Below are 23,255 nucleotides of genomic sequence, written 5' to 3' on the forward strand. Positions count from 1 at the left end.
CCCTCAGCTTCTGAGATTCAGCCAATCAGGAAGAGATTCACCCCAGTAAACACACCTGTGACTGCTAAGCAGCCTTACTGAAGAGACTACAGATCAACTCATTCCGAAGATTCACCAATCCCTGAACTCCATGCTTCTCCCACATCCCTACCTACATAAGATCAGCAGTCTGCTCTTCTCAGCGATGGTGGTAGAGCAGTTCATTAACTACACTAAGAAACATGTTCAGTTTGTGTTTCTATACATGTTTTAAATATTTTTTTATGAGAGACACACAGAGAGGCAGAGACATAGGCAGAGGGAGAAGCAGGCTTCTCGTGGGGGAGCCTGATGCAGGGCTCAATCCCAGGCCCCCAGGATCAGGACCTGAGCCAAAGGTTCAACCACTGAGCCACCCAGGTATCCCTGTGTTTATTTATTTATTTTTTTTAATTTATTTATTTATGATAGTCACAGAGAGAGAGAGAGGCAGAGACACAGGCAGAGGGAGAAGCAGGCTCCATGCACCGGGAGCCCGACGTGGGATTCGATCCCGGGTCTCCAGGATCGCGCCCTGGGCCAAAGGCAGGCGCCAAACCGCTGCGCCACCCAGGGATCCCTATCCCTGTGTTTATATTTAGATAATGATAGTCACACCATCCTTTGACTTTCAGATTGTACTTTGATTTTTTTTTTTTTAACACCAGCAGAGTTGTGTCATCAACATTTGGGGGCCACTTTTAGGACTAAGCCCTCCCACTCTTCTCTTGGAACTACCCAAGAAGGTCACATTGTAATTATTCCTTGAATGCTCTCCATGTTTATTCAATTTTCTCTATATGCTCCAAGATAGGACAGACATTTCACAGATACTGAGATCCTAGGATTTGAAAGTCACAGCCTATGTCACTGAGGGCTTTGTGAGAACCAGAACTAATATTCTATCCCCAAGAGGGAGTTTCTGGGACAGCTTACCCCAGAAGACTATTTTTAATGTTCTTCCATCAGAGTGGGTGGGGTGGGAGGAGTCTTCAGCTTTTCCACCAGTACCGGTCATCTTCGTCAAAAGAATACCAATCATCACCAATGACAATCTGTGGCTTGACTAGCTGGACTTCCTTCAGCAGCTTCCTTATTTGAGTGGGATACTCCCATTTCCACAGCCTGGAGAAGAGAGATACATTACTCTGGGAATTTGCTTCTGACTACTTCTCCTTTCCTTAAAATTTCCTTAGTGCATCAAGGATCTAAAACCTCTTCTTGTACTCTTGAGGTGCTCCATAGAATAAGAGTAAATCCCTACCTGTAAAAGCACGCTTAGATGTATTAGGTGCTACACTGAGCTTTTATAGGCATCTGCCCCTCACCATGGTCCTAAAAGGCAGGTGTGATAATTCATCTATCCATGAACTCTTTCCTGAGAACCTACTTTGTGCCAGGCCCTATAATAGTGTTTTGAGGCAGTGATGAGCAAGCCAAAGTCCCTAAACCTCATGAAGCTTATATTCTAGGACAAGAGAGAGAAACAGGTATTCAAATAGATACACAGAATCATCTCCATTTTGTGGATAGGGAAATAGGCTTCTGAAAGGTCCATTAGTAAAATCAAGGTCTGATTCCTCTTTGCAGGTTCAAGTGCTAAGTTCCATGGTCACAGGCTGAACTTGTCCAAACATGCTCTTTCAACCCAATCTTCTGCCCTTCTAGCTCATTTGCAAAATAGATCACTGTGACAGTTCTCCTTGGCCATGTTGGGATCTCCAAATCCACTGAGCCATGCCTTCCAATCCATTTTGCTCCTCAGATCCCACACTACAACCACCCTGTTACATCTATATACTGACACTTGGCTCCTGCACAAACCCAACCACTGGAAGCTGGGTCACATAGAAGAGTTTCTCAGGGAAGTTTGCTATTGAAATAAATATGGGAAAACCAACCTCAATGTGCTGTCCGTCTTAACCGTTTTTCAGTGTGTAGTTTGGTGGCATTTATCATACTCACACTGCTGTGCAGCCACCTCCACCATCTATCCTTGTAAACTTTTCATCTTTCCCAACTAAGACTCTGCCCATTAAACACCAACTTCCCATCCCTCTCCCACAGCACCTGGTGCCACACCATCTACCTTCTGTCTGTATGTATTTGGATGCTCTAGGAACCCCACTTAAGTAGAATCACAGTATTTGTCTTCTTGCATCAGACTTACTTCACTGAGCATAACCGTCCTTAAGGTTCATCCAGGTTGTAACATGTATCAGAACTTCCTTTTGTTCCAATGCTGAATGAGATTGGACTGTGTGGATATACCACATTTCATTTACCCTTTCACCTGACAACAGATGCCTAGGTTGCTTCTACTTTTTGACTACTGTGAATAGTGCTGCTATAAACACAGGTCTACAAATAATTCTTCTAGATCCTGGTTTCCATTCTTTTGGGTAGGTACCCAGAAGTAGAATTGTTGGATTATATAGCAATTCTATTATTAGCTTTTTAAGGATAAACATCTGATGTGTATGTGGTCTCTCCATTCTTCCTAAATCCATCCAAAAGTAAGCCCCATGATATCAGGAACCTCACACCTCCATCTCTATCCCTGTATCCCCAGCACAGTGCCCGGAGCACAGTGGGCACTTAGTGGTTGAAACAAGGACCTAGTTGCTAAGCCACCATATCAGCTTCTGGGTTTCTCCACCAACCAGCATGCCTGTAGCAGAAGGTGGTTTGCATCTTGGAAGACAATCGCCAGGTACTCACCCGATTATTTGCAGGTTGGATGTGGGTTGTGCAAAGGCTGGGCACAGCTTCGTCATTCCCATGGGGCTGAAATCATTCCGCATCAGATTCAGGCTGGTCAGGCGCTGGCTGCAGAGGAGAGCCGAGGCAAGGACCTCACAGCAGCCGGAAGTCAGTCCACATGCCTCCAACCTGCAGGGTCAACACAAGAAATGCCTCCAAAGTTCAGTGACTGACCCCTCAACTCATTGGACTTTCACATTAATGCTTAAAATGGAGTGGTGGGCTCTACCCCTGGCATTTCTGGTTCAGCAATTCTGGGGAGGAACCAGGACATTTGCATTTCTAACAGATTCCCAAAGGATGGTGCTACCACTGCTGCTGGTTCTCCTGTTAAGAGCTGCTGGGTAACTTAATTCCAGTTGTGAAAAGAATAAAAGATCAAAGGTGAGAGAGCCTGTAACCAGGGAACAAGAGAAGGCACATGGAGGAAGACTTGCTGAGAACCTGCATTTCACCCGAAACCCAAGAGAAAAAGGAACCAGGGCAGGAAGTAGCAAGGAGGGCTTAGGAAATTGCACGTACTTGGCTCTTGTGGAAGGAAGAGTGGGTCATATATGAGACACGGAGAGTGAACCAGATGGCTACAGGGGAGCCAGAGGCCATCATGTGAGAGGAGGCTAGCCACTTTAGGTCACATTAAGATTTAGGATTTTAGCCTAAGAGCACTGAGGGCGAAACAATATTGTTAGATGTAGTAATTGGATGGTAGCCATGTTCCCCTATGTTGGAGATGCATGTTGAGGTATTCAGAGGCAGAACAACTATAACTCACTATGAAATGGTTCACGCCATAGAGCAAAATATTGAGAATCATTTAAACCTGGTGGTAAGCATAAGATTTTCAGTGCCCCAATTGTTCTAGATTTTGTGTATTTGGGAATTTCTTGTGATAGAGTAAAAAGTCGTGGGACATAGCTCAAGTAGGTATAACTGCCTATAGTTAGGTGGTAAGGTGGGATTGAATAAACATTATTATTGGTTTTGCTTCTAAAATAATATCTAAGCATCTATGAAAACAGGAAGTCTCTATTAGGGAGGCTGTGGAAAGAGGCAAGGGGAAGTAATTCAGTGATAGTGTAAGGCAGTTCATAGATTCCCAACATGAATGAGGTTAATCTGATAGATGTAGGGATTCTTCCTTTATTGTTTCAGAAGGAAGGGAATATTCAGAAGGAATATATAAGTGGTTTCACAGTAGAAAGCCCAGAGCTATCCTATGCAATGTCTTAAGGTTGATTAGAAGTGGGGCGGGGGCGGGGGGGGAGGTCCTTTCTTAAGCACCAGGAGGAACAAAGGCAGGTTCAAATGGAGGTGTGAGAGTTGGAACGCTGTTTTGTTCAGCAACTTCATGCTCTGATCTCCCTTGTCACCCAGGCCTCATACAGGGGACCCCGGGAACTCACCCAAGCCTCTTCAGAGAAGCCTTCCTGTGCTTCAGCCCCTCACACAGGGCTGTGACGCCATCATCACCCAGGGCATTCACGGCCAGATCCAGGCTCTTCAGGTGTTTGTTCCTCACAATCACATGGGACAGTTTCTTGCAGCAGCCGGCAGTGAGATGACACTTAACCAATCTGCAAGAGGAGAACCTGTGTCATTTGAGGAGAGTGCCAGAGGGGGATGGTGCCCAGAAACATCGGTGGGGCTTTCCTTGACTCTTTCCTCACTGATAACCTTTTTGTCTATCCCTGGGAATGGCTTAGGCTGTGCAGCATCCAGTGGTTCAGGTGAGGAGGGATGATAGTGGTAGGTGGGGAAAGCATGTGATGTGGCTGGAGGTATCTTTAGAAAAAGAAATAAGCACATCAGAGCTTGCTTCCCACCTGGAGATGGGATAAAGATTCTCCTTAGTGGACGAACAGAAAGAAACACACACACACACACACACACACACACACACACACACACGAGAGAAGTTGATAGAGTTCCTGAGAGGGTGAGGAAAGATGACAGAAGGTGCTGAAATGCTAGATGGGTTTGGGGTACCAAGTACACAAATATTTACAAGGTACACATGACCAAACCATTGGGCACAAGCTCAGTGTCTAGTTTTAGGGGATTTTTAAAGTTACCATGCATCATTAAGTGGAATACCATGCCATACTTTGTTTACTGTTATGGTCTGCGATCCTTAAGGGACAGAACGTGAGACCAAAGGCAAGGTTTTGGGTTCTAGGGAGTTCTGGTTTCCCCTGGAAATGATTGGTAGGGAACTACATGAGTCTAAACGTGTAAAATATTTAAAGTCCTGTGCCTGCCATGTGGCAAGAATGCTTTCAGTGGAACTGCAGGAGGAATTTGTCAAAGTATTAACAGCATTTATGGATTGGTTGTTAGATTGGAGATTTATTTCTGCTCATTGATATTTGTTAACTTTCCTATAGTCTGTTCAATGATGGAATACTCTTATTGAGTAGAACAGTCCAATAAAAGGTAAAGAAATTTGAGCCTCAGAGGGAAAAGGTGTCAGGAAAGCGCCCCTCCATCTCTACCCTCATTCTGTATAGAATGAACAGCTGAAGAGTAACTCAGGGCAAAAAGAGGTCTTCTGAGAAGTGAACAGGTTTTAGAAATCAAGAGTGACCTAAGCTCCAAAAATCCTGCCACGGGGCTCCTGTGTGGACTCATTTCGTGTTCTACCCACACTCATTGCAGTGTCCCCTGGAAAACACGAGCATCATCTGACCTAAGAACTAATCTTGGGTACCAGTCTTCCTGCTCACATCTCTGGATTTTCTAGGAACTCCAAACCCCTATATAGTAGAGCTGACCCCCAACAACCATTGAAACTTACTCTAGGTCCTGGAGGTGACAAGATGGTTCCATGATGACTTCACACAGAAGGTTCATCCCATCATCTTCCAAGGGATTCATGCTAAGGCTCAGATGTGTCAGATGTCTGTTGCCCATAAGTGCAAATGCAAGAAAGCCACAGCCAGCAACATCCAGGTTGCATTCGTTTAGTCTGTGGGGCACACACAAGGGAAAGAGGTCATATTCATGACTTGGTGTAACCTCAGGTAAGCCACTTCTGCTAGCTTCAGTTTGCTCCTCCTTTGGGAGAGGATTATTTAAGGAGGACTTTAAGAAGGTTTTGGCTTGGGTAATAGGACAACCATGGAGTGCTTAGCACAATGCCTGACATAATGCACGTGGCTGAATGCTGTTCAGTACCTAACCTTGCTTTATGCATTTCTTTATTCAATACATATTGTTGATTCATTAACATTGAACTTGGGGTCAATAGCACCATAACTTGTCCCTGAATGAAGCTCATTTATGAAGCATCTTCTCTACCCACACAGCATGGCTTTCTTGTGCATTGGAACACTGGACAGCGCTACAGCTCTACACATTAAAATATCGTGCTAAAAAAAAATGTGCTAAACAGCAAGATCACCAATGAAAACCAAAGAATGTGGAAAATGTGATACTAACTGGACCATGAAAAGGATATTGTCACTTTTTAATTTTTCTTCATATTTGAGGTGTTATTTTCCTATTCCTGCTGTAACAAATACCACAAACTTAGTGGCTTAAGATACACATTTATGATCTTACTGTTATGGAGTTCAGTATCTTACTGGGGTAAAAATCAAAAGGTCAGCAGTGTTGTGTTCCTTCTGGAGGCTCCAGGGGAGAATTGGTTTTCTTGCCTTTTCTAGCTTTTATAGTAGGCAGCGCATAGTCTTTAACTCCTGGTCTTCAGTCAGCAATTATATCTACCCTCTGTTATCACACCTCCTCTCCTGCTTCTCTTTCCCTTATAATGCCCCCTTTCATTACATTAGGACTACTCAGATAATCCAAGATAATTTCCCCATCTCAAGATCCTTAACTTGATCACACCTGCAAAGTCCCTTTTGCCATGTGAGTTTACATATTTACAGGGATTAGGACATGAACATTTTGGGGAGGGTTCACTATACTCCCTCCCCAAAGTGGGAAGGAGGAAGAGTTCAGACTCTTCTCATCACTTATTCACTGAGGCACCTTGCAACTCACAAAGTAGACATGTATATTAAAGTTATATTCTTTAACAGAATTTCTGGCTACAGGTATACCATTAACATATGTTGATTTTAAAAATTATTTATAGGGTTATTGGTGAACTAATTGGTCAACGGGGTAAAATGGCTGAAAGCAAAGTGGCCCCAGCAAGGCAAGCTGACAGTGTGGAACAGATGTAATAATCCTTTGATCTCAGATGAAAGATGAAAGATGTAGGCTAGAAGGGTAATCTGGCGATGGGGTACTTTTAAAGAACTTACTGAAACATCTTGCTGTATGCTAGAGTACACAGCATCCCCTAGCCATGTGCATGGTACTGTCTGGAGTAGTGGAGCATCACCCCTGTGGCTACCAACCCTGTGTCACCATTACCATCATCTAAAAATCTCAATTACCCAGCTCTCCCTACCAAAACCTAAGCTCTGTAAACTCAGAGACCACATTGGTTGCCTGTGCATCCCTACCAACTATGTGTTTGCCTACATTAGGTGTTCAGTGAGTATGGTTGATCCTCATTCATGGATTCTGTGTTTGCACATTTGTCTGCTTGCTAAAATTTATTTGCTGCCCTCCAAATCCATACTTGTGCTCATGACTGTTCATGGACATGCGTGCACGGGCAGAGCAGAGAAATATTTGAGCTCCCCAATGCACACGTTCCCAGCTGAGGCTGGCCTCATTTCAAATTCATCATAAATAAGTATCCTTTTCATGGTCCAGTTATTGCCACGTTTTCTGCATTTTTGTGGTTTTTGTTGATGACTTTGCTGTTTAAAATGTGGCGCTAGGGATCCCTGGGTGGCGCAGCCGTTTGGCGCCTGCCTTTGGCCCAGGGTGCGATCCTGGAGACCCGGGATCGAGTCCCACGTCCCATGTGCATGGAGCCTGCTTCTCCCTCTGCCTGTGTCTCTGCCTCTGTGTGTGTGTGTGTGTGTGTGTGTGTGTGTGTGTCTATCATAAATAAATAAAAATAAAATGTGGCACTAATGTGCAGAGCTGGAGTGCTGTCCAGTGTTTCCATGTGCAAGAAGGCAGTGCTGTGTAGATGGAGAAGATCCGTCATAGATGAGCTTCATTCAGGCATGAGTCGTGGTGCTGTTGGCCGCGAGTTCAATGTCAATAAATCAACACTATGTATTAAATACGGAGTCTTTAAACAGAAACGCACAAAGTAAGATTAGGTTCTGGTTGGTTGAAAATGTGACCAGGGGCTCACAGGAACCTAATGCTGTGTTTACCCAGGGAGAAGTGGTTCAGTGTTTGTGGTGACTTTACAGAACATAACTGCAGGAAACAACGAGAAACGTCTGTATCTGGATGAAGGATGACTTCTCACTGTAAGAAGATGGGAACAGAGATAGAATTTTCCACGGAAGGAAGAAATGGGCGGGGACAAAATGCAGCTCCTATCAGCTACCTTCATCATGACAGCTTTGTTCCTGCTACTTTGTGTGTGGCAAGTGGTACATACTGTTTGTAACAAAACAATGCAGTCCACCCAGGGAAGTGAGCTGGACTCACATCAGCCTCTGTAGTCCACAGTTGGGGAATTTTATGGCTCGACCCAACAGATTCATGCCTTCGCTCCCCAGGCTGTTGCTTGACAGGCACAGGTGTGTCAAACTCTGGTTGCTGATGAGGGCTGAGGCCAGGTCCTGGCAGTCGGGAGCCTTGAGGCCACACTTCCCCAGTCTGCAAGGAGAGAGCCCCCAGGAAAGAAAGGATGAAGGTCTATTCCTAAGGTTCTACCCCTCCCTCCTTGTAAGGACGGGAAAGAAATACCACCCCCATGGCTGACCATGGTCTTGCAGACATATGCTGAGGTCACACTGTGTCTGCATTGAACTTGCAAACCCAACCCTAATAGTCTAAATGGTGTAGGTGACTAGATTAGCCATCACCCATAATGGGAAACACATGGACAAAGTCAACCTGTTCTCCATCCAGGTATCTTTGCTCCTCGTGTGTACTATGGTGTGAGGTGTTGCCAAGATTAGGGACCTTCCTATTTAGAAGGTGACCTTCCACCTGTTTTTCAAAGATTAATATGCAATAGCACTTGAAATTAAGAGCCTAATAGTACTACTCTCATTGTGACAAAGTTAAATAAATTAACTCCATCTAAGTGCATAGAGAAGTGCATATAGCAACCATTTACTCCATTTACTGATGGAGATGTTTGGATGAAGAAATACTGGCTGGGTCAGATTAGAAGGGGGTCAGGATATGTAAGCCCGAAATACGCCATTTTAGTGTAAGGATTATCTTGAGCTGAAAGCAACTAAGGAAAAACAGACACAGGAAGGGCTCTCTGCTTTTTCCCATCTGTCTAAAAACAGGGCATGAACTACCCTTGTACATGTATCCCCCCCTTTGGTACAAGAGAATGACTTTTGTCACTGGAAATGGACATGACATGGAGATGAATTAGCATATAACTTTTACCCCTCATATTTCCTAGTTGCCTACCCACAATTTATCAGTCCCTAAAAGCCTCAAACTCCTTTTGTCTAGTTACTTCTCCACAGTTTAGCATAACTTTGTTAAAATGATATAGAAGCTTGATTCTAACCACTTTTAGGGTTTCTCACATCTTTTCTGTGAAGCTTCCATGCATTAAAAAAAAAAAAAAAGTAGTACCCATAAAATATGTGTGCCTTTTCTCCTGTCAATCATCAATTTAATTTGCAGGCCTCAGATATTTAACCTAAGAGGATAGAGGGAAAGTTTTCCCCCTCTCCTATAGACTGAGGGAGAGAAGATATGTTGGCTTCTAATGCGATTTCCTGCCTCCAACCCTCCACCTCAGGACTTTAAAGGGTAATTTGTGCCATTTTGTTTTCAATTTTTGTTATGACTTTAGAATCAAACTCCTCATGAAAGAGGTAGGTTATTGACAAGACACGTTTTGGGAATAGTGGGGGAAGCAACTTTGCCCAGATTGTAGGTCATCAAGGGGGAGATTTCTAAGCCTTAGTTATCAAGCCAGGGGTCATATTTTAGCTTTGTCTCTTATTCCCTATATGGCCTTAGATAAGAGATTTCCTTTCTTCTGGATTCTGTTTTCCTTATCAGAAAATGAGGTAAAAATAATTCCTACCTAGCAGGTTGTTTGTAAAGTTGGCATTAATGGGAATAAACAGCACAGAGCTTGGTGCTCAAGGACGCCAGGGATGGCAACTCCAACCATAAGCTAAGACTCTCCGGGATTTGGGCATTGGTGAAACTTTCCAGTATACAACACAGCATTGCTAACTATAAGCAGAATGCTGTATATTAGATCCCCAGGAGTTCTTTAACTGTACATCTGTACCCTTTAACCAACTTCTCCCTATTTCTTTTCCTAACTGCCAGCCCCTGGCAGCCACCATTCTACTCTCTGGTTCTATGAGTTTGGGTTCTCTCCTAGACTTTTATATATTGTTCAGAGTTTGGTAGCAAAGACACAGATGTTATTTACTGGTCTTTTTTTATGCCTCAATATTGGGGTACTCCCATAGGGTCAGAACTCCCGTTCTAACCCTTGGCTTAGGTACCCAATGATTCCACTCTCTCCTTCCCCACCACTTGGACCATGTCAGTTAAGAGAAAGGAACCCTGGGTGGAAAGAAGTGCAACTCACATCATTTTCTGCAGCGTGCACTGTGAGGCTGTCAAGGCGTCACAGAGAGGCTTTATGCCCTGGTTTGTCACCTTATTTCCTACCAGGCTGAGAGATTTTAGGCTGATGGATGTAACAAGGATTTGGGAGATCACCAGGCAACAAGCTGGGGTTAGTCCACAGTGATCCAACCTGCAGAGATAAACAATGTGAAATACATTCTCCTCTCTTCCCCAGAGCAACCCATTTCCCTGTGCTCCAGCTACTCTGGCCCTTTTGCTGATTTCTGGACACTGCTCCAGGCTCAAGGTCTGAGCATTTGCTAGTTGTTCTGTTTGTAACATCCCTCCTCATCCCCAGCCCCATATCTTTATGTGGTTCAGTTTTTCATTTAAGTCTCTGGAACATCCCCTCTTCTGAGTTAGCCAGTCTCAAAACCTTACCTAACTGTGCCTGCCCCACCCCCATTTTACCCAAATCCCTATCTGCCTAAAAACAAGGCATGAATTTCCCTTGTACATGTGTTCCTCCAGCGTTATTTTGTGCGTAGCAATGGTCTCCAGCATTATTTTATGCATAACAATGATCACCAGCCAATATTTCACACATTTGCACTTAAAAACTTGAAATATATCTGACCTATAAACTGTATACATTTAAGGTATAAGCACATTGATTTGAAACATTTATATACTGCAGTATGATCGCCATTGTAGTATTCTCAAGCACCTCTATTGGGTCACATAATTATTTCTTTTTTGTGGTGGGAATAATTAAGATCTAGTTTCTTAGCAAGTTTGAGTTTTGTAACACAGTATCTTTGTCTATATATATACTGTGTGCTAGGTCTCCAGGATCTATTTACCTACTAGTTGCAAGTTTGTACCTTTCAACAGTATATTTCTATTTTCCCCCACTCCTCTAGTCCCAGATAACCACCATTTTACTGTTTTTGAGTTTAGCTTTTTAAAAATTTTGAGAGACAGAGAGAATGAGAGAGACAGAGAGTGAGATCACAAGCAAGGAGCAGCGGGGAGGGAAGCAGATAGAAAGGGAGGAGCAGGCTCCTCACTGAGCCGGGAGCCTGACGTGGGGCTCAATCCCCAGGGCCCTGGGACCATGACCTGAGCTGAAGGCAGATGCTTAACCAATTGAGCCACCCAGGCATGAGTTCAGCTTTTTTTTTTTTTAATTCCGTATGTGAGGCCATATGGTATTTGTTTTGTTCTCTAGAAAGTCATCTTGTCATCTCGATGAGGGTAGGCACCTGGCTTGGGATGGCAGCTCACAGGTTACAGAGCAAAAATATTCATGTGGTGCAAAGCAAAATACTCTTCCACAGTTGCTGTGTGTCAATTAAAGCTTAAAACAGAGCTCATGTTTCTCTGTCTCAGCATACCAAAAGCATCCAGTAGCAGTGTCTTTAGCCCAAGTTAATCTAATTGGCAAAACACATGCTTAGGATCTACAGAACTGTGGTAATAGCCCCAAACTGGAAAGGACCAAAACATCCCTGGACAGGTGAATGGCTATACCAAATGTGGTGTATCCGTCCTATTGAATAGTACTCAGCACTAAAAATGAATGTGATACACAGAACAGGACAGATGATAGATCTGAGGGCATTTGCTGATTGAAAACCGCCAATCTCATGGTGTCTGGGTGGCTCAGTTTGTTAAGCATCTGACTCTTTGGCTCAGGTCATGCCCTTAGGGTCATGAGATTGAGCTCCATGTCAGGCTCCACACTAAGCATGGACTCTGCTTAAGATTCTCTCCCTTTCCCTCACTTCCCCCCATTCCTGCTGTGCTCTCTCAAAAAATACAAATTAAAAAAAATAGAGAGGGGCACCTGGGTGGTTGAGTAGGTTAAGCATCTGCCTTTGGCTCAAGTCGGGCCTTGAGTCAGGCTCCTTGATCACTGGGGAGCCTGCTTCTCCTTCTCCCTCTGCCTGCTGCTCCCCTTTTTGTACTGTCAGATAAATAAAATCTTAAAAAAAATAAAAAGGGAAACAAGCCAATCTGAGGGTAGTGACATACTGTGTGATTCCACTGATAAAGCATTGTCCACATGACAAAATTATGGAGATGGGAAACCTCAGTTACTTTCAGTGATTAGGGATGGTGTGGCTGGAAAAGGGAACAGAGTGGTGGCACTTCTGGATCTTGGGGATGGCATGCTTTTATGAACCTGCACATGTGATAAACGACACAGGAGGACATCCACATGTTGGTTAGTGTCCACAGTTTGACACTATACTATAGTTACATATACTGTCCATTACACTCCATTATTGGAGTTCGATTTGTCAACATATAGTAACACCCAGTGCTCATCCCATCAAGTGCCCATCACCCAGTCACTCCATTCCCCCTGCCCACCTCCCCTTCCACTACCCCTTATTCGTTTCCCAGAGTTAGGAGTCTCTCATGTTCTGTCATCCTCTCTGATTTTCCCCATTTTCTCTCCTTTCCCTATAATCCCTTTCACTATGTTTTATATTCCCCATATGAGTGAAACCAAATAATGTTTGTCCTTCTCCGATTGACTTACTTCACTCAGCATAATACCCTCCAGTTCCATCCGTGTCGAAGCAAATGATGGGTATTTGTCATTTCTAATGGCTGAGTAATATTCCATTGTATACATAGACCACATCTTCTTTATCCATTCATCTTTCGATGGACACTGAGGCTCCATCCACAGTTTGGCTATTGTGGACATTACTGCTATAAACATTGGGGTGCAGGTGTCTTGGCTTTTCACTGCATCTGTATATTTGGGGTAAATCCCCAGCAGTGCAATTGCTGGGTTGTAGGGCAGGTCTATTTTTAACTCTTTGAGGAACCTCCACACAATTTTCCAGAGTGGCTGTACCAGTTCACATTCCCATCAACAGTGCAAGAGGGTTCCCCTTTCCTCACATCCTCTCCAACGTTTCTTGGTTCCCGTCTTGTTAATTTTCCCCATTCTCACTGGTGTGAGGTGATATCTCATTGTGTGTGTTTTTAAATTTTTTTATTGGAGTTCAATTTGCCAACATTTAGCATAACACTCAGTGCTCATCCCGCCAAGTGCCCTCCGCTCAGTGCCCATCACTCAGTCACCCCAATCCACCGCCCACCTCCCTTTCCACTACCCCTTGTGGTTTTTATTTGTATTTCCCTGATGGCAAGTGGTGCAGAGCATTTTCTCATGTGCTTGTTGTCATGTCTATGTCTTCCTCTGTGAAATTTCTGTTCATGTCTTCTGCCCATTTCATGACTGGATTGTTTCTTTGCTGTTGAGTTTAACAAGTTCTTTATAGATCTTAGATACTAGCCCTTTATCTGATATGTCATTTGCAAATATCTTCTCCCATTCTGTAGGTTGTCTTTTAGTTTTGTTGACTGTTTCTTTTGCTGTGCAGTAGCTTCTTATCTTGATGAAGTCCCAATAGTTCACTTTTGCTTTTGTTTCCCTTGCCTTCATAGATGTTTCTTGCAAGAAGTTGTTGTGGCCAAGTTCAAGAAGGGTGTTGCCTGTGTTCTCCTCTAGGATTTTGATGGATTCTTTTTTGTTTGTTTTTTATTTTGATGGATTCTTGTCTCACATTTAGTATTTCATCCATTTTGAGTTTATCTTTGTGTATGGTGTAAGGGAACGGTCCAGTTTCATTCTTCTGCACGTGGTTGTCCAATTTTCCCAGCACCATTTATTGAAGAGACTGTCCTTTTTCCAGTGGATAGTCTTTCCTGCTTTGTCGAATATTAGTTGACCATAGAGTTGAGGGCCCATTTCTGGGTTCTCTATTCTGTTTCATTGATTTATGTGTCTGTTTTTGTGCCAGGACCACACTGTCTTGATGACCACAGCTTTGTAGTATAACTTGAAATCCAGCATTGTGATGCCCCTGGCTCTGGTTCTCTTTTTCAATATTTTCCTGACTATTCAGGGTCTTTTCTGATTTCACACAAATCTTAAGGTGATTTGTTCCAACTCTTTGAAGAAAGTCCATGATATTTTGATAGAGATTGCATTGAATGTGTAAATTGCCCTGGGTAGCATAGACATTTTCACAATATTAATTCCTCCAACCATAGGCATGGAATATTTTTCCATCTCTTTGTGTCTTCCTCAATCTCTTTCAGAAGTGTTCTGTAGTTTTTAGGGTATAGATCCTTTACCTCTTTAGTTAGGTCTATTCCTAGGTATCTTATGGTTCTGGGTGCAATTGTAAATGGCATTGACTCCTTAATTTCTCTTTCTTCAGTCTCATTGTTAGTGTATAGAAATGCTACTGATTTCTGGGCATTGATTTTGTATCCTGCCATATTGCCGAATTGCTGTATGAGTTCTAGCAATCTTGGGGTGGAGTCTTTTGGGTATTCTACATACAGTATTATGTCATCTGTGGAGAGGGAGAGTTTGACTTCTTCTTTGCCAATTTGAATACCTTTTTGAAATTTACTTTTTTTGTAGTAAAATATGCATAACAAAGTTTACCACCTTGATCATTTATAAGTACCCAGAAGGGTGGCATGAAGTACATACACGCTGCTGTACAACCACCACCACCATCTCCAGATTGTCCTCTTCTCTGATACATTTGCAACTTGCTGTGAACAATTCTTTAAAAAGGAAAGACAAGAAAGGAAAAACCAAAGCCATAAAAGCCATAAGCAGAACATACCTCAGAGATTCCAGCAAGCAGTTTGGGTGTCTTAATGCTTCACACACCATCATCAGATCTTCATCCTTTAGGTGAGTGCTTTCCAAGTTAAGGCATTTAATATTGCGGTTGGTGATGAGAGTCATCCAGAGATGACGAAGACCCAGGGTAACCTGTGCACCTTTAAATCTACACAAGAGAAAGCAGAAAATATGCATGAGACACAGGTGATAGCTGTATCCCAGTTTTTTCTTTTCCCCTCTTCTCCCATCCCAAATCTCTTATTTTCACTATTTGCATTTATTTAAAGATTTTTAAAAATTTTTATTTATTTATGATAGTCATACAGAGAGAGAGAGAGAGAGAGAGAGAGAGAGAGAGGCAGGGACATAGGCAGAGGGAGAAGCAGGCTCCATGCACCGGGAGCCTGACGTGGGATTTGATCCCGGGTCTCCAGGATCGCGCCCTGGGCCAAAGGCAGGCGCCAAACCGCTGCACCACCCAGGGATCCCCCATTTATTTAAAGATTTTTAAAAATTTTGAAAGTGATCTTTACACCCAACATGGGGGCTCAAACCCATGACCCCGAGATCAAGAGTTGCATGCTCCACCAACTGAGCCAGCCAGACACTCTACAGTTATTTAATTTTAAAGCAACAAATACTTGAGCATCTATGATGCATCAGGCACTGGAAATAGTATTAAGTGACACTGATGCTACATATTCTCATAGAGCCTGATCTTATGGGGAGACACTTAAAGAGCTGAATAAGAAAGTTATGCTGGAGAATGAAATATGGTCAGTCCATTAAGAACAGAGTTATAGGGGCACCTGGCTGGCTCATTCTGAAGAGCATGCAACTTTTTAAAAATATATTTATTTATTCATGAGGGACACAGAGAGAGAGAGAGGCAGAGACATGGGCAGAAGGAGAAGCAGGCTCCCTGTGGGAAGCCTGATGCAGGACTCCATCCCAGGATCCAGGGATCATGGCCTAAGCCAAAGACAGATACTCAACCACTGAGCCACCCAGATGCCCCAGGCATGCAACTCTTGATCTCAGGGGTCATGAGTTTGAGCCCAATGCTGAGTGTAGAGATTACTTAAAAAAAAATAACAGAACTAAAAAAAAAAAAAAAAAAAAAAAAAAAAACAGAACTATAAACAGATGTGGTTAAGTTCAGGCTGAAGAAAGTCAAATGTCAGAAGACTGTGTATAATGTAACACCACTTGGATGGAAAAAAAAGTTATTTGCCAATATATAGATATAATGGCATGGAAAGTTTAGGAGATGTGAAAGCTAATTAGGGAAATAGGAAGTTTAGGAAGTTGAAGAGGCATTAGAGAATTTACTTAAAACCCTTACAATGTCCGAATCTTGTGACCATTATGATGCCTTACTGCTGTATTACGATATAGTGATGACACAGACTCAGTTTCCTCACTGTGTAGCAGGAGCTGAGAGCAGGGACAGCTGATGGGAAGGGGGGTTCCTGGGGGGAAATGCTAAGGTAAAGCCGACAGAGGGGTTTGGGGCAGGATGGAGGAGAACAGAACATTGCAAAGACTCTGGCCTTGCCAGGCTCCCTGGCACGGTGCAGCTTATGAAAACTACTTAGGAGATGGAAGTGGCAAGAAAGGGAAGATGTTTGCATGGAGAAGTTGACTTGCCCTAGTCTTGGGTGTCACATGTGCTTCTCTCTTGGTCTTGTAGGAAAGAGTCCAGAATAGAAGCTTTGTCTGCAGAACTAGCCCTTCATCTACTCCTGAGGTCTCTCACAGACCCAGGCACCTACTGTGAATTCAAATATTTGTTACGTTAATGAACCAGAAAGCATTAAGAACTGATTTAAAGCCAAAGTCTAGCACTTTGATCTTGCAATGGCTTCATGCTCTACCCATTTGCCTGTAATGAGCCCCCCTTACCTTTGCCCCTACTAGCACTCCTATTCATCCTTCAATACCCAGAGTAAAACCCTGCTAGCACTCCTATTCATCCTTCAATACCTAGAGTAAATGAACCCACCTCAATAATCCCTTCACAGGGTCTTTGGTTACTCCCTATTGCATGCTTTTGGGAATTTATCTCCTGTATCTTCCACAGCACTTATCCCCTCTGATTCCAAATGCTTAGATGGATATTTTCTCATAGTTGGGAGAGGACCGTGGTAACATAGCCATGCAAAGGGGCATGTACCAGGGCAGCCTTACATCAGATTCTGTATTTTACAGGTTGGCTGTCTCAGCTTGATGCAGAGGGTCTTCATGGCCCATTCATTCAGGGTGCTGCCACTCAGGTCGAGCTGCTGCAGACTCGGGTGGGTGCTAAGCACCAAGCAGAGACTTTCCCACCACTCATCAGCAAGGGTCTTAATCGGCATCCTATATTGGAGAAGGAAAAACACTTCCACAGGATGGAGTTTAACAGAAGCAACTGCCGTAGCAGTGTCAGAAGAGAAAAATAAGTCTATTATGGCAAGATAGGGATGGCTTTAGAGGTTCTCCGGACAATTTAATATTGTCGCTTTGTGCTGGGACTGTGCACTCTCACACCCACCTTGTCTCCTGAATATTTTTTTTTATGCCAGGGGGAATGTATGAAGATGATATAGAGCCACCAGCTCTTGGATCAGGTTTGCCTTGCAATTCTAGCTCTCCCTTGAATGTAAAATGGTGCAGCCACTATAGAAAACAGTATGGAAGTTCCTCAAAAAATTAAAAATAGGGCTACCACAGGATCTAATAATTGCATTTATACAAAAGAACTGAAATCAGGATCCTGAAGAGATGTGTGCACTGTCATTCACAACAGCCAAGATATGGAAACAACCTAAGTGTCCACTGATGGCTAAAGCGTGAATAAGGAAAATGTGACACACACATGTCAGCAAATATTACTCAGCTTTCTTTTTAAAAAGATTTTATTTATTTATTCATGAGACACACACACACACACACACACACACACACACACACACGGAGGCAAAGACACAGAGGGAGAAACAGGCTCCATGCAGGGAGCCTGACATGGGACTCGATCCTGGGTCTCCAGGATCACACCCTGGGATGAAGGCAGCACTAAACCACTGAGCCACCCGGGCTGCCCATACTCAGCTTTAAAAATAAGGAAATCCTGCCATTTGAAACAGCATGAATGAACCTAAAGGACATTATACTAAGTGAAATAAGCCAGTAACACGAAGACGCATATGATCTCACAGAATCTAAAATAGGCCAACTCATGGAGGCAGAAGACAGTGGTTTGCCCGTGGCTGGGAAGCAGGAAAGCAGCAATGTTGGTCAAAGGGTACAGAGTTTCAGTTACTCAAGATGGTTATCTAATGTACAGCAATGTGATTGCAGTTAACAATCCTGTATCGTATATTTATGATTTGCTAGAAGGATAGGTCTTAAGTACTAGCAACACACACGAAAATGTGAGGTGTAGGTGAGGTGATGGATATGCTAATTAGCTTAATCGTGGGGATTGTTTTTACCAAGTTGTACATCTTAAATACGTAGTTTTTATTTGATTATAACTCCATAAAGACGGGAAGAAAAAAGAATAAAATGACAGAGGTAAAGGACTCACCCTTGGGGAGCTAGGGGATGTGCCTCAGTGAATTCATCCTTTAAGAAGCTTTCACAGACATCCATCCGAATTTTCTGCAAATACTGGCAACGCTGAAGGCAGAAAGAGGACACCATCAAGTCCATACGCCGGTTTATTGGAAGCCACACTTCCTGGAAGCTGTTCAATGCCAAGAGAACAAATTCATCATCCTGAGTCTCAAAAAGACAGTGGAAGGCATCTAGGGAGTCTGGTGGGGTGGCAGTGCTGGCCTGCTGACCCAGTAAAGAGATCCAGCACAGAAGCCCCTGCTTCATCACCAGGGGGACAGGACATCCAAGCAGGACCTCTAGGGCTCCCATCACCTCTTTGCTCATGAGGCCAAACAAGAAACGCTTCATCTGGAACAAGTGGGCATTGGAGCTGATCTGTTTGAGCTCCACCAAACTCCTCATGTTCTCCATGAACACAGGGTAGGGATCCCACTCCGTTTCTAGTCCTTCTAGAATATAGTACAGGGCAGCACAGAAGTCTTGGAGGCTGACATGCAGGAACGTGTAGCACCTTTCATGGCTGCCATCTTGGAGGAGGATGTTTGTCTGAAACAGAGCAGAGAGCTCCGACTTCCTGAGCCTGTGAACACTCAGGTCATCTCTGTAAAACACAAACTTCCTATTCCACACTCCCCGCATAGCCATTAGGCACAGGTTCTTCAAGATGGCCCTCTCTTCCTGGTTGAGACAGCGCCGGGATGCATCTCGTGGAGTGAGCTGATGGAACACAAAAGTGGCATACAAGCCCGTGAGAGTTTGGCAGGTAGGGGGAAGGCTCTTTCCTGATGCCTCCTGCAGATTCAGAGCCTCACAGATGAGTGACCCCAAGATGGGAGCCTGGCACTCCTCAAATAGCAGATGGTTGTCTACCACTGAATGCAAGACTTGTGTCTTTAGATGCTCATTCTTTGTGTGCTGACAAAGCAACTGAATCCTTTTCTCCACTGAGATGCCCCTGACTAATAGGTAACGGGGGGATGTGAGCATGGATTTTAACTTCTCTATGCCCGTGTCTCTGACAGTGATCATCAGGGAGGACTCCGGGAGCAAGACTTTCTTCAGCAGACTATGCATCAGAACAGATGTGGGTTGTTTGTCTGTCCAGTCTTCACAGAGATTCGGGTCATTGTCTTTGAAGGCAAAGTCCAGGTCATCAAAGCCATCAACAACAAACAAGAGCCTTTCTGGTTGGGACATGATATCCATCATTGGGACCTGGTAGTCTGGCCATTCCCTGGAAATCAACTCTGCAAAACTGCCCTCCTTCATGCAATGCATTTCTCTGGCACCGAGGAAGAAGACATAGGAAAACATGCCCTGGTAGAGTTTACCCTGTGCCCAGGACAGCAGGACCCTTCTGGCCAAATCTGATTTCCCAATTCCTGATTTTCCGTGCAAAACCACAGTGCGAGGCTGGAAGCCCCTCTGGTCTGGATTAAAAGCACCAAGCAATGTTTGCATTTCTGGATAGTCTGAGGCAAAGTTTTCAGAACCATGGTATTCATCTAACTTTGTAGCAAATTTTGTCATCACATAGTCCTTGTAGTTCCATGTGTTACCTCCACGGCCCAAGTTGGACAGGGGAAGGGAGAAGAAAAACAGGAGACAATGTTTGAAGAAAGTCTGGAATTTAGGGAAAAAAACCCAAACAGAACAAACCCCAAATCCTGGATGTAGAATCAGAGGATCCTAAGTCAGACAGGCTACCCACATGGTTCTTTTGTTCCTTCCTAGCAATGTACTGATAACAAGTTCCATCCTTCAAAGGTCACTTCCGCAATGCTTATGAATATCCTACAAAATAAGTATTTGTCACTTTAGCCTGATCTTTATTCTCAGCATTTACTACCTACTTGACACATTACATTTTTTTTGGCTTACTATCCTACTCCCCTCAGTAGACTATGCAGGGACTTTGTTATTTACTGTCATGTCTTCATTATTTATGATAATGCCTGGCACTCTGTGGACACTCCAGTATTTGTTAAATGAATAATATATAACAAACACTCCTATGTGGTCTCTGAAAGACAGATAGGCTTAGGGAAGCTGAGGATGTGTGCACTGTGGCCCTGAATTCTAGGCTTGCAGGACAGGTGGGCATCTCTAGGCTGCTGTGGAGAAACACCTCCAGTCATGGGGAATCCAGCTCTGCATAAAAAGGCAATCCTGGCCTTTTAAGTCAGCCAGATCCTACTTGAAATTCCAAGTTCTACTGTACAGGGTCAGTTGAGCCTCAGTTTCCCTGTCTCTGAGATGGGATTAACATCATATCTTAAAGTGTTGCCATAAACCTTTAAGGGAGAATGTGCCTTCAAAATTCATTAGCATGGGGCCTAGCAAAAATGATCAATAGCCACTATCGTCATTACAAACCATAATTCTTTCACATTATTTTAATCATAGCACTTGTCATAAACAGTAATTCTTTTATGCATATTATTGTCTAGTTCCTAGATTGTGATTTAAGTCCTATGAAAGCACTTTACCTCCATACCTCCAGCCTCTCTTCAATAATCTCTGACATCTGCTAGGTACTCAATAATATGGGGGAAAAAAAAAACCCAACCCTCCAATCCTGGGTCCTTACATTTGCTGGTAGTACTATTAATATATATATATTTTAAAAGTCAGCAAGATTCTCTTGTGTATAAGGCAATTGCTATCTGTACATAAAATCTCTACAGAGAAGTTCTAAATCTTAAACTCCATTATCCTGTATCAGAGACAGATATTAAGAGACCTGTATCAAAACCACAGGAAGAAGATCTTGAGATATGAACAACTTCTTTTTGCTGAGCTCAAACCAATACATTACCCTCAAAGGACAGACTATGTTCCTGGGCTGTGGGTTTTCAGAGAGGTAAGGCAGCCCCAGAAAGGTAAGCCTGCAGTTGAATTCAGGTCTTCCTTGGCCACTTCTCCTCCCACGGACTCAAGTGTCACACCTGTGACCAAGAGTTTCAAATCTCTGTCTGTGGTGCTGACTTCTTTCCCAAGGTCCCAGGCTCATGTGTCAAACTCATCACCTTAACATGTCACAGGAACCTCAAATTCAATGCATCAAAAACTCATGTTTTACCTCCAACCAGAAACTCCTTCTTATACATTTCCTATAAGTGATAATTACAAAAGTTTCTCTTCATGAACTTCCTTTGAACTGATGTTTGCTTATTGCTTTCTCCATAAGCCTAATTTTAGCCCCATCTCGCCCTCAATGGTGGTTTGTTCATCTACAAAATGGGGATATTAATACCTCCCCTATGAGACTGCTGTAGGATGCCACAGCATAGTTGTAAGATGTGGAGAACAGCACCTGGTCTGTGGCAATTATTCTTGAGAGGTCGTTAATACTGGCATTTATTATTACTCATCCCAAATGAAAATGGACAATTCTGGCAACCACTAGGTCTTCAAGCTTTTGTCCAGTGAAAGATTACATAACACACCTAAGGCTAACATAGGTTGGGTCGTAGAGGTAGAATAAAAGCCTAGCTTGAAAGGCACATAAATCACTGACTCTGGGCATCACCATCCTTCAGGTTGTCTAATTAGAAGGGCAGGAAGCATTCCTGAACCTTTTTTCCCCCTCTGAAACCCCAAACACCAACTTGTATTAAATATCTCAGAAATCAAAGCACTAGGGATGCCTGGGTGGCTCAGTGGTTGAGCGTCTGCCTGCAGCTTAGGGTGAGATCCTGGAGTTCTTGGATCAAGTCCCACATCGAGCTCACTGCCTGGAGCCTGCTTCTCCCTCTGACTATGTCTCTACCTCTCTCTCTCTGTCTCTCATGAATAAATAAAATTTTTAAAAAATGAAATCAAAGCACTTCTGTCCATCAGCACTTCCTTGTACATGAATGTTCATAGTGGCATTATTCATGATAGCCAGAGAGCAGAGAGAGCCTAAATGTCCATTGTCTGATGCACAGATAAAGAAAATGTGGTCTATCTACACAATAGGATAGTAGAAATGAGCCAAGTGCTGGTATGCGCTACAACATGGATGAACATTATACTAAATGAAAGGAGCCAGTCATGAAAGGCCACATTTGTAGGATGCCATCTATCTATCATCTATCTATCATCCATATATAAAAGTCCAGATTAGGCCAATTTGTAGAGGCAGAAAGTCTATTAGTGGTTGCATAGGCTTGGGGAATTAGAGATGTAAAGTGATAATGGGTTTTGAATTTCTTTCAGGAAGAGAAAAATTTGGAATTTCTTATTTGGGAAGAGAATAAGAGAATGATGATAGTTGCATAACTATGTGAACATACAAAAAAAACCCCACTGTACACTTTAAAAGGGTGAGCTTTTTGGAACATGAATTATAGCTCAATAAAAAAGACACAAGTAATATTCCTCAGGAAAGCCTACTGTCACCTCCTTGACAGGCTGTTTGCCATGTCATATAATCATGGCACCTGGTATCTCATCTTCATTTTGTATTTTTAGTTAACATATAATTCTACATGGCCATATATAGATATTTTACCACTGTGTTCCTGTCACAGTTCTTTAAATGGTACGTATTCACGAAACAAAGGTTGACAGAATGGAGAAAAAAAGATCACCACTAGCC

General features: G+C 43.2%; 1 protein-coding gene across 1 annotated transcript in view; it reads right to left on the reverse strand.

Moving 5' to 3' along the window:
- Positions 1 to 827: 827 nt before the first annotated feature.
- NLRP5 (NLR family pyrin domain containing 5) overlaps positions 828 to 23,255 on the reverse strand; it is a 38,918-nt gene continuing 16,490 nt past the window's right edge. The window contains exons 6-15 of the mRNA XM_072781069.1: positions 21,168 to 21,176; positions 18,639 to 20,229; positions 17,258 to 17,428; positions 15,066 to 15,233; positions 10,415 to 10,585; positions 8,314 to 8,484; positions 5,576 to 5,746; positions 4,185 to 4,355; positions 2,740 to 2,910; positions 828 to 1,143 (exon numbers count right to left, since the gene is read on the reverse strand). Coding sequence (XP_072637170.1) covers positions 1,011 to 1,143; positions 2,740 to 2,910; positions 4,185 to 4,355; positions 5,576 to 5,746; positions 8,314 to 8,484; positions 10,415 to 10,585; positions 15,066 to 15,233; positions 17,258 to 17,428; positions 18,639 to 20,229; positions 21,168 to 21,176 — 2,927 coding nt within the window. The 3' untranslated portion in view covers positions 828 to 1,010. The remainder of the gene's footprint in view (positions 1,144 to 2,739; positions 2,911 to 4,184; positions 4,356 to 5,575; positions 5,747 to 8,313; positions 8,485 to 10,414; positions 10,586 to 15,065; positions 15,234 to 17,257; positions 17,429 to 18,638; positions 20,230 to 21,167; positions 21,177 to 23,255) is intronic.

This window comes from Canis lupus, chromosome 1, assembly GCF_048164855.1.
Source record: "Canis lupus baileyi chromosome 1, mCanLup2.hap1, whole genome shotgun sequence".
NCBI lineage: Eukaryota > Metazoa > Chordata > Mammalia > Carnivora > Canidae > Canis > Canis lupus.